Source organism: Pseudophryne corroboree, chromosome 11, assembly GCF_028390025.1.
Source record: "Pseudophryne corroboree isolate aPseCor3 chromosome 11, aPseCor3.hap2, whole genome shotgun sequence".
NCBI classification, from domain to species: domain Eukaryota; kingdom Metazoa; phylum Chordata; class Amphibia; order Anura; family Myobatrachidae; genus Pseudophryne; species Pseudophryne corroboree.
The window spans coordinates 118054636-118067241 of record NC_086454.1 but is presented as its reverse complement, the minus strand read 5'-3'; the positions used below and the strand labels follow the sequence as shown (position 1 = coordinate 118067241).

The window sequence follows — 12606 nt, the reverse complement described above, 5'->3', positions numbered from 1 at the left end:
ATCAAGCTCGCTCTAGAAGAGTGGAGGTATCTGTTGGAGGGAGCTTCTCATTTAATCACCATACTTACAGACCACAAGAACCTTTTATACCTGAAGGGCGCACAATGTCTCAACCCTCGTCAGGCCAGATGGGCACTTTTCTTTTCCAGGTTCGACTTTAAACTCCAGTTCTGTCCGGGCTCTCAGAAGCGCAAGGCCGATGCCCTTTCCCGCTCATGGGAGCAAGAAAATGAGTCAGAGTCTTCAGACAAGCATCCTATTATAAATCCGTTGGCATTCTCCACGGTAGGGATGGACTCTACGCCCCCATCAGGGAAAAGTTTTGTGAAGCCGATGCTAAGGAAGAAGCTCATGCATTGGGCCCATGCTTCCCGTTTTGCCGGACATACAGGTATCCAAAAAACCCTGGAGTTTATCTCTAGGTCCTATTGGTGGCCAACTCTGAAAAAAGACGTCTTGGAGTTTATTGCATCTTGCCCAAAGTGTGCCCAACATAAAGTATCCCGCCAGTCGCCTGCGGGGCAACTGGTTCCACTATCCGTTCCCCGTCGACCATGGACCCACTTGTCGATGGATTTCATTACAGACTTACCCATGTGCAACAAGTTCAATACCATCTGGGTGGTAGTTGACCGGTTCACCAAGATGGCACACTTCATTCCTCTCACCGGTCTTCCGTCAGCTTCCAAGTTGGCTCAAGTATTCATACAAGAGATCTTCCGACTCCACGGTCTTCCTGAAGAAATTATCTCAGATCGAGGAGTTCAATTCACAGCCAAATTCTGGCGAAGTTTATGTCAAGTCCTCCAAGTCAAGCTAAAGTTTTCCACGGCTTACCATCCTCAGACCAATGGTCAAACCGAGAGGGTGAATCAGGACTTGGAGGCCTTCCTCCGCATCTATGTGTCCTCCTCTCAAGATGACTGGGTTCAATTACTTCCCTGGGCCGAGTTCTGTCATAACAACCAGTATCATTCTTCATCTGCTTCAACACCATTCTTCACTAACTTTGGATTCCACCCTAAAGTCCCTGAGTTCCAACCGCTTCCAGCAACTTCTGTTCCCGCAGTGGATATCACCTTGCATCAGTTTGCCAATATCTGGAAGAGCGTACGATCAGCTCTGCTCAAGGCATCGTTCAGGTACAAGAAGTTTGCGGATAAGAAGCGTCGAGCAGTTCCTGCTCTCAAGGTGGGTGATCGGGTATGGTTATCCACGAAGAATTTGAGGTTAAGAGTTCCCAGTATGAAGTTTGCACCTCGCTATATCGGTCCTTTCAAGATTGAACAAGTCATCAATCCTGTTGCTTACAGACTCCAGTTGCCTCCCTTCTTAAAAATACCCAGGACATTCCATGTTTCCCTGTTGAAACCGCTGATCTTGAATCGGTTTCATTCCTCACTTCCTCCAACTCCGAAAGTCCAAACTCAACGAGGCGTTGAGTATGAAGTGGCCAAGATCCTGGACTCACGTCACCGTTACGGTCAACTACAATATCTTATTGACTGGAAGGGTTATGGTCCTGAGGAACGGTCGTGGACCAATGCTTCTGATGTCCATGCTCCTGCCTTGGTCCGGAGATTCCATTCCAAGTTTCCTCAAAAGCCAAAGAAGTGTCCTGGGGCCACTCCTAAAGGGGGGGGTGCTGTCACGATCCGGGTATCTGGACGCCATTTCTTACCCATCAGATGCCTCCTAAGGCTGGCTCAGCGCTCCAGGACCGGATCCCATCTGTTATCCTGATGTGTACATTCCTGTATCCTCTCCTGTCTCTCTGAGACGCTGTCACAGTAACGCCATATTACATCTGGCATGGCGTCTCCCGCGGCCTCCGCCGCCGTCCCTGAGCTTCTGCATGCAGAGTGTCAGAGTGGCGATTACGTCAGCCGCGGCCTCCGCTGTGTCCGCGTGGTTGGATGTGCACTTGTCAGCCTGGCGTCTCCTGTCTCCAGTGGCCGGCGCCGCCATTACTGTTTTCATTACCACATGGATTACAAACCAAACTTCCCTCCAAGTGTCTGCATGGGCGCAGCCATCTTGGATTCTGTCAGCTGATCATTTCCTCCAATCTGTTGTCAGTATTGTTAATCTGCATAATTGCCTAGCCAATCCCTTCCTTGCTGCAGGTATAAATACACTGTGCCTGAGCAAGGAAGGCGTCAGTGCTTTGGTTGTCAAACCTAGTTCCTGTTTGTCTCTCTCCTGTGATTGTCTTCCAGGTTCCAGCTCCTGTCTCAAGACTTCCACCATAGAGACCCGCACCAGCATTCCACCTGCGGTGTAGCCTGACTCTCCAATCCATTGTGGATTCATCTGTTTCCAGCTACAACATTACCTGCTTCCAGCTCAGCTTTCAGCAGAGTACAGCTTCCCTTAAAGGGCCGGTGTCCTTTCTACACTTTACCACTCTCCACCGGTATTATTATTTCTCCGCTCTCAAGTTCTACATTTCAGTTCATATTTCATCGCTCCCAAGTTCATTTATTATTTAACTGGTTCCAGCCAGTATCCACTCCGTGCTAACAACAGTCTGGTTCCAGCCAGTATCCAGAGCAGCTGTTTTACCTTCAGCAACCCAGCTTTTCCTGGAACACCAGCTGGCACAATCCTGGGTTATCTCCATTGCTACAGTCGGGCCTGGTAAGGACTTTCCATCTAGAAGATCATAAGAGCTATCTCACACTACCAGTGCCCTGTGGCTCCTGCCATCCTGTAGTACCCAGGAACTGTATTTATTATTTGCTGACTTTTACGTTTTCTTTTACTGCTGCTGTGTTGCGGAGTTGTCATAATAAACATCATTGACTTTTATCCAAGTTGTCGTGGTCACGCCTTCGGGCAGTTATTATTCATGTTACTTACATGTCCAGGGGTCTGATACAACCTCCCAGGTTCCGGTACATCTCAGCCCCTACAACTGAGGCTGCCTCCCGTCAGCTCAGGCCCTCAGTTGTGACACAAGACACATATTTTCTCCAAATACGGTGGTAATGTTTAGACGTTACTCCTTTCCTGGCCTGAATAAGAGTGGGGATGACTTCCTTGGGAATACCCTTTCGGGCTAGGATCCGGCACTCAACAGCCATGCCGTCAAACGTAGCAGCGGCAAGTCTTGATACAGGGTGGTCTTCTGTATGCCGGCGGTCGGGCTCCCGGCGCTCAGTATACCGGCGCCGGGAGCCCGACAACCGGCATACCGACACTTATTTTCCCTCGTGGGGGTCCACGACCCCCATAGAGTGAGAATAAAATAGTGTGGCGCGCGTAGCGCGCCACCGTGCCCGTAGCGTGGCGAGCGCAGCGAGCCCGCAAGGGGCTCATTTGCGCTCGCCACGCTGTCGGTAAGCCGGCGGTCGGGCTCCCGGCGCCGGGATGCTGGTCGCCGGGAGCCCGACCGCCGGCCAGCCGTAGTGAACCCTTGATACACACACAGCCCCTGCTGTAGTAGGTCCTCTCGAGGAGGAAGAGGCCAAGGATCTTCTATGAGTAACTCCCGAAGACCTGGATACCAAGCCCTCCTTGGCCAGTCTGGGGCAATGAAGATTGCTTGAACTCTTGTTCTTCTTATTTTCTTGAGAACTTTTGGAATCAGTGGAAGTGGAGGGAAAACATATACTGACCGAAACACCCACTGGGCCACCAGTGCATCCACTGCTATTGCTTGAGGGTCTCTCGACCTGGAACAATATCTCTTAATCTCTGACTTACCTGCAATAGCCGCCGAGACTAACGCATCCAGCAAATCTCCAAACAAGGCCTCACCTTTATACGGGAGAGCCTCCATATTTCCCCTGGAATCTGCATCAGCATTCCACTGGCAAATCCACAACGCCCTCTGAGCCGATACTGCCATGGTAGCGGCTTTTGAACCCAAGAGTACAATATCCCCCATAGCTTCCAGCATGTATGCGGCAGCGTCTTTGATATTACCCAACGTTAGGAGCATCTCGTCTCTATCAATCGTGTCAATTTCCGATGACAAGTTATCTGACCATTTTTTGATAGCACGACTCACCCACGCGCAAGCAATGGTGGGTCTGAGCAGCGTATCATTGGCCACATAAATAGATTTTAACGTAGTCTCCATTTTGCGGTCTGCCGGCTCCTCTATAGTGAAGCCGTCCCAGGTGCAGGGAGAATCACCTTTTTTGTTAACCTTGACAGTGCACTGTCTAACACCGGGGGTGACACCCATCTTTTCCTATCCTCTAATGGAAAAGGACAAGCAATCTGAATCCTTTTGGGAATTTGAAATTTCTTTTCAGGATTCACCCAAACTCCCTCAAAAAGAGTTTTTAGCTCGTGGGAAGGAGGGAAAGTCACCTTACATTTCTTTTCCTTATAGAAATAAGCCTTCTCCTGAGGTACAGTAGGGGCTTCCGTAACTTCTAAGACCTCCTTTATAGCAACAATCATATATTGTATGCTTTTTGCAAATTTAGGATCTATCCCCCTGGAATCCCTACGTCGACACAGGAATCAGAGTCTGTGTCGGTATCAGTAAGTACAATGTTTGCAAACGGTCTCTTATGTGACCCAGAGGGGTCGCCTGCGGATGAGAAAGCAGAACCATGAAAAATCACATCTTCCACTGATTTTCTCCAGCTTTCTGCATGAGACTCAGACTTATCTAATCTCCTACTGATATGATTTACACTATCACGTATTTCTTTCACCCATTCAGGCTCGTGGTGTGCCGGCAGCGCCTCCACATTACAACTCTGTGTCCCTAAAATGGCTCCCTCAGGGGAAGAACTCCCTCCCTCAGACATGTCACACACGTGCACAAACACCCCCAGACACTTTGGGACTTATAGGGGACAGACCCACAGTAAAATCTGTCAGAAGGACACAGATAGGAGCAGCCAGTTCACAAACCCAGCACCAGTAACACAATGCCTGTGAAACATAAAATGCCCACTGACATGCAGCACTTTGTTATAATGTAAATACACAATATAGTACCAATGTCACTGTTCCCCACCCCCCGTTTTGCACCCTGATACTTGTATTCAGTAGTGGAGGAGGACCAGCGTTGTCTCTGCAGCCTGAGGAGAGAGAGAAAATGGCGCTGAGCAGTGTGCTGGCTGACTGAGGAAGCTCAGTCCCCGCAATGGCGCGTTTCTCCTCAGAGATTCTGATAACTATATTTATACTGGCGGCGGTAGGGCTGTGCCTCGGCATCTTATGCCCCTTTTCTACCAGTTTTATAAGGTTTCAAGCTGCCTAGGGCGCCCTCCCCCCGCGCCCTGCACCCTGCAGTGCCTGTGTTGTGTAGGCAGTATGGCACACTGCACTTCCGCCAGCCGCGCGGTACCTTTAGCCATCACCTTGATTGAAGATCTCTCTTCTAACACTCACCTATCTTCTGACTTCTGGCTCTGCAAGGGGGGTGACGGCATGCTGTGGGAGTGAGCACAGCTAGCATTCAGTACCCTTCAGGAGCTAATGGTGTCCTGTCAGCCAGAAGCAGAGCCATGAAACTATTTAGGAAGTTGGTTCCTACTTCTGCCCCCTCAGTCCCACGAAGCAGGGAGACTGTTGCCAGCAGTCCTCCCTGAAAATAAAAAACCTAACATAAGTGTTTTCAGAGAAACTCAGTAGAGCTCCCCTGGAGTGCATCCAGTCTGCCTGGGCACATTTCTAAAACTGAGGTCTGGAGGAGGGGCATAGAGGGAGGAGCCAGTTCACACCCTTTGAAAAGTCTTCGAGTGCCCATGTCTCCTGCGGAACTGTCTATACCCCATGGTACTGAAGTGGACCCCAGCATCCTCTAGGACGTATGAGAAACATAACTTTACCATGCGAGTTACTTTATGTGGAAGACGAAGAGACTACATTCATAGCTCACACCCTGGTTTAGGCTGTGCATGGAAAGTAATGAGACTTTACTGGGTACATTTTCAGCTGAACCCGGTTAAAAATAAGGGGAGATCATTGGGTGTCACAAGGGTAGGTGGTGGGAGAACATAGGGGTGCTGAGGGGGAAGAGGTGAGGAACATATTAAGTGGGAGGTGAGAAGGGCATAGAGATGATCCTAGAGGAATGGCTAGCCCACAGTAACTAGCACACATTGTATGTGTTGATGCTGAGTACAGGGGAGAGAACGGCTGTGGGCAGGAAGTGGAACTGCCAGAAAGGGTAATATCCCCGTCCTGACACTGCCTGTATTAACTGTAGATGGTGGCTGCACTGTGCCCCAAGACACATTTGACTAGAGCCTCTCAAATATTAAAAGAAAGTCCCTGGTAGACGTCTGTTTGTTCGGGCTCATCTCGAGAACCACTGGATGTATTTGAATGAGTTTTTTTTTTAAATAATTCTATAAAGCATTTGTAGAGGAAGGCTTAGGTACATGAAACATTTTTCTATGACAAAAGGGAGCCGAGCAGTGACAATTTTAGCGATGCGAGTCAAAGAAATAATGGCCATCTGAGCGCTTTCTTGGCTTGCACTGCCTAAACCGTTAAAGATTTTACAAAACTATGGACCTGATGTCATACTATGTACAGATTGATACGCATTATCTGCTTTCTCCACAAAAATGTATGGAAACCCTGTTCATGAATACAAAATTACAGTTTCTCATTATTATTTAATTTATGTGAAAATGTTTTTTTTTTACCCAAAGGAGAAAAGGGTAACCCCATTACTCTGCGCAAAACACCCTACCAAAGAGTTTTTACCCCTTGCGGGTATTGTCTTGATTAAAAAGGGGTCATTACTGGGTGAATACCAATTACCTGACTCCTTTTCATCCATTTTTTTCCTGGAAAGTGGTGAGGTACAAGCAACTAATGAGGGACTAAGGTCTGAAAACTATATGTGAAGAATATACAGTCCTGGACCCACTAATAGTGCCATGTTCAAAACAGAACCCATGGCACCAACCTATGGCAACCACTGAGCAACCCCAAGTGTAATGTCTAAATAACTGTACTGTACCTCAATGTGAAACTGTAGAGGACAGGGCCATATTTGACATTGCCCTAGGCATTCTGAGATAACACATAGTTGGCAAAGTACAAATTGCAAAAATAAAACAATAAAAGAAAGAAGAAAAAAAAACCCCAATAAAGTCAACCTAAAACAGTTTCAATGCTGCCCTAAAACAGTGGTGCAATAGCCTGCCTAATGACGGTATCCGGTTGATAGATAGACAGTGTCTAGTTAGACAGTCAATAGATAGACACCATATGTTAGACAGACATTAGGTTGACAGGGTCAAAAGGTCGACATGAAAAAGGTAGACAGTACAAAAGGTCGACAGGTAAAAAGGTCGACATGAAAATGGTCGACATAAAAAAAGACATATTTTTTTATGTAACATGTTTTTGGACTATTCCATACCTCCTCTATCCATGTCGGCATAGAGTTGGTTATAAACCTTGTAGCGAGCGCAGCGAGCCACCGTGCCCGAAGCATGGTGAGCGAAGCGAGCCCCGCGAGGAGATGCCTTTCTACAATTGGGGGTCCCAGATGACAAAACTATCCACACAAACCACAAAAATGCAAAAAACATGGTGTCTACCTGTTTCACGTCGACCTTTTGACCACGTCGGCCATTTAACCGGTCGACCTTTTGACCACGTCGACCTTTTGACCCTGTCGACCTAATGTCTGTCTAACATATGGTGTCTATCTATTGACTGTCTAACTGTCTATTTATCTTTTATACCGGAACCCCAATGACAAACCCAGATAAGGCGGCAGTGAGACCACAGGATAACATTACACATATGCAGATGTAAATATGTTGACAAGATCATAAATGCAGTGAACAGATTCAGCCACGCAACAATATCTAAGGAAATAAAGTGTCAGAATTCAACAAATACTACATTGGGGGAACAGACCTCAGAATTAGACAGTAGAAACAAGTGTTCAAACTACAAAGATGGAACTTGGCACAGAGGAGGTGTCAGAAAGAAATACTTGAAAACAATCCTCCATAAATCATTAACCAGAGTTCTGTATTGAAGAAAGATCAAAACAGGTAATGACAACACAGAACATTGTTTGTCTGGCAAGTAGGATTTCTGACACTGGAGAGCTCACTTTCTGAGATACGAGCAGGATTCATAGCACACTGGCAGACTTAAGAACTTTCCCTGTTATCTGAAAGGTCACTGCAAATCATAGGAGTCTTACTTTATGGGCCAGTGAATTATGAAACACTAGTTCATATGCTCATGAGATCCCTGTCTGTAGGAACAATGAATGATCTACTCTGATTCGGAACACTCGGCTATGGTTTTTGGAAGGAAGCCCATCTACACTGCCTGCAAAACAAAAGCTCTAGGACAGGTTTTGTTCATGTAAAGTTAAAAGGTGAATATGGTTCTGTCCGATCCACTTTGCATCTACTGTAAGCTCTCCAAACATTGCCGGGACCCTAGAGAAACGCTTGTTGCGGACACAGATGAAGTGTATGAGAAAGTGAATATATATTCCTTCAGGTTAAGCTAAAATGTGTTTTGCAGACTAGTGGGTAACTTTAAAGGATCTCCTTGTCAAGCTGTATTACACCCTTGGCATAATGTATGTAAAACTCTATGGTAAGAGAATGTCTGGGCATGCCGGATCAATAAATAACATCTAGTACATGATGAGGTAAACTGACCATTTATTTAAACAGACATATACACATACACAGCATATACAAAAGTATACAAAGCCATAAAATGCACACATTCATGCCAAGACGCACCCAGAGTAACACAACGTCATGCCCGTCATGCCCAAAGCCACCCCCTTATCATCTGGCTATGCGGAATCTCCTATAGATTTTGTACAGGCATTAGAGAAAAGCCTGTTGTGATAGCAAGTGTGCATTCTAATAGAGTATAAAGAATAATAGAAAATATTTAAGAATCTATATATATCTTTTCAGTTGCTGCCCCCCCAACATGCCCCCATAGTTACTGTGTTCCCGGTAGCATGTTCCTCCTCCTCTCCTGCTAGGCTAGAGTATTTCCCTACTCCTTAGCATTGGGAGCCCGCATGTGGGATAGACCTTAGCAACTATATAGATATGTAGCCAATTAGTGATAAAAGCTCATCACTCTGATACTAACATGTGTAGAATGCCTGCTGCCAGGATTAAAAAACAAAAGTCCTTACATACTCTGTTCCCACTCTCTCATACATCACCAAAACACAGTTTAGACACACACACCTACACATTTGCCTATCACCTTTACTCAATCCACACAGACACACATGTGCATGGCTGTGGAAATGTGCACATCACATTTATGGGTTCTAAAGCTTGCTGTCGCTTGCAGTGTCCTGCTGTCCCCACAATACCTGCCCTGTGCAATACCATGATCAGGTAGCAGGTAGTGTAACGACCACGGTCACTTCAGCTCTATCAGTAACAGGTCACAAAGATGTGTGGACTGCGGCCAGCAAGAGTCAGCAGGCTGTCAGTAACATACTCAGCGGCAACCCATTGCTGCAGCACCGTACAGACCTCCAGAACAGTGACTCTCACTCCCAGCATAACCAGATACACAGAGAGGGGAGAGTATGAAAGAGAGAGGGAAAGGGAAGGGAACAACAACAAAAAAAAAAGCAAAAAAGAGGGAGAGAGATAGGACACAGAGAAAAAAAAAAAAAAAAAGCCAGACAGAAATAGTGAGTTTGTGTCTGTAGCGAAAAAATTCAATAGAGCAGTTACACAGAAATTGTGAGCTCCAGGACTAGTAATAAAATAGGGACAGAACCCCCACCCCCCCCCCCCCCCCCCCACCCCGGCAATACCAAGCACAACTTCCACTTCATGCCTCAGTCATACAGTCATCAGGGCCAAATGTGAACATTAAACACAGATGCAGACACACAGTAATCAAGAGTGCTCAAAAATTCATGAAACAAGGGCGTGACTTAGGTTCTCTCACAGTGCATCACATTTGTGAGCCAGCCTTTGTGGAACTCGGATTGCCTACCAAGAAATATGCTGATATTCTCAGCCCCAGACATTTTAATAACCTGGATGATATCAACATGATTGTTCAGCAAATAAAGAAAGCAGCACAGCAAGGATATCAGAACAGCTACAGCAGCTAGGAACAGATAGGCCTGTCGGGCTGGGTGATTGTTGTATTTATATATTTTACAAAATGTAATCAACAAATGTGGATTGTCGCTGTGGCAATGTGGAGGGTTGGGGGCGGGGGGTTATGATGAGAGGCTGGAGCACGGCCTAAATCAGATAGCCCTGGCAGTGACACACATGTGACAGACATGGAGCCAGTTATTACAGGCTCAGAGCAACCAGAGGAGCTCTTAACCTTGGAAATTAAGGTAATCCTCTCTCGGACTCAGACAGAGAAGACCTGTGTCAGAGCTGGTAAGCAGACTGGGGGTATACACTACAGTGTTGCATAATGTGACCTACTAGGAGCACTACAGTGTAACATAATGTGAACTGTGGGCACTATGGGAGGGCATAATGTAAATTACTGGGAGCACTAGAGCGTGGCATAATGTGTACTGGGGGCACTACAGTGTGGTATAAAGTGAACAAATGGCACAAAAATGAGGCCTAATTTGAAGTGGAAGCACTACGATGTGGCAAAATATGAACTGGGCATAAAAAGAACAAGGGCACTACTATAAAGGCATAAAATTAAGTAGAGCAATACAATAAGGCATAAAATGTACAAGGGCACTACAATGGGCCATAACATTAAAATCTGCTACTAAGAGGGGTGTCTACTAGAAGTTTTGGGTTAGGGTGCCATTCAGAATGTTGCTAGTGAGCCTAGAGAGTTCTAGTTATTCCCCTGCTTAATAGTCTATAACTTACTAAGATACTGTAACTGTAGTTCTTCCTCTAACAAAACATAAGAACCATTCGTCAAATCTAAAAGTCAAATGTACAGTAGACTTATTCTTGCACTCCTCAAAGAAATTAGTAAGTACTGTGAATATACAGCAAGTATACACAGTCTTCATGAGACGTTTAGAAAATATGAGCACTGAGGGGAATATTCAGGGCACTGAGAGTTGTCAAAGGTCCGTACTGTATGTTAGAAAAAAATAGTTTGAAATATTTTACTTACTGTCGCCTCTGTCCACCCAACTGGCTCCAAACCTCCACCACAAAACCATCAAATTGTTCATCCTACAAATATTAAAAAGAAGCACCTGTCACCAAAACTCTTCAATAATATCAGGATTACCATGTTTGCAAATGTCTGCATTACTATTTTCATGTAGTATGTACGTATATCTATCTCTTTTGCTAGTCCACAGCAGTGACCAGGAACAATTACGTTTGGACATGCTCAAGCACATATACCAGCAGTAACTTAAATTCCTGCAGGAGCACCATTTCTATATTCATCTATACGGGACACTGTATTAGGGATGTGAAAAGAACTTCTCTAGTGGAGTGTCAAGTGAACAATACTGTACTTTATCATCAATCGTATCTGTAATTCTCAGTTTGGAGTATTTCTTTATATTTTTTCAATTACCAATTTACAAAATAATAAAAAAAAAAAAACGGATTAAGAAAAATAAATATATATATATATTAGTCAAGGGAAAGGGACAGAGTGGGAGTTTGTGGAAACAGAGCTGGAGTAGGGGGTAGGTGGTAAGGGGGAAGCTTTACTGGTAAAAAGGGTGAACTAGAAATACTTGCAGCAAGCAAACAGTATGATATTATAGGCATTACTGAAACTTGGTGGGACGAATTTCATGATTGGACAGTCAATCTAGAGGGCTATACACTGTTTAGGAGAGACAGACTAAATAAAAAGGGTGGAGGGGTGTGTCTTTACGTAAAGCTGTTTTTAAAACCTGATATACGGGAAGATATTCAGGAGGGGACTGTAGACACTGTCGAGACATTATGGGTAGAAATTGCATGCGGGGAAAAAGGAATAAAAAAGTTAGTATTGGGTGTATGCTATAGGCCGCCTGGTATCAACGCATCTGATGAGGAATTGTTACTAAAGCAAATTGAAAGAGCAGCAGGAGTAGGAGATGTGATGGGAGATTTTAACTATCCAGAGATAAACTGGAAAAAAGATTCATGTGATACTGCTAGGGGCAATATGTTTTTAAACACACTTAATGATAACTACTTAGTTCAACTAATTGAGGAACCAACTAGGTACAATGCAATCTTAGACCTGGTATTAACAAACAATGGGGATTTGGTATCAGGTATTATAGTAGAGGAACCCATAGGAAACAGCGACCACAATATAGTCACATTCAATATCAGTATCCATAAACAGCCCTACACTGGCTCAACTAGGACTCTAAACTTTAGCAAAGCAAATTTTGAAAAGATGAGGGTATTTTTCAGGGATATTGAATGGGAAGGTTTGTTTTTAGGAAAAAATACTACGGAGAAATGGGAGGTACTAAAATTCCTGCTAGCTAAAAATACACTCAAATTTATTCCTACGAGCAGCAAAAAAAGGAATAAAAATCATAAACCGATGTGGCTTAACAAAAAGATAAAGGAACTTATGGGCAAGAAAAGGCGAGCATTTAAAAAATACAAATCTGACAGGGAAGCTGAGTCATTTCAGTACTATAAGGAATGTAACAAAATATACAAAAAGGAAATAAGAGCGGCT

The 12606-nt window shown here is 45.0% G+C and overlaps 1 protein-coding gene across 1 annotated transcript in view; it reads right to left on the bottom strand.

The window, feature by feature from the left end:
* Positions 1-12606, bottom strand: part of CHID1 (chitinase domain containing 1) — a 990316-nt gene that overhangs the window by 784641 nt on the left and 193069 nt on the right. Inside the window, exon 7 of the mRNA XM_063944762.1 lies at positions 11071-11132. Within this exon, the coding sequence (XP_063800832.1) occupies positions 11071-11132 (62 nt within the window). The remainder of the gene's footprint in view (positions 1-11070; positions 11133-12606) is intronic.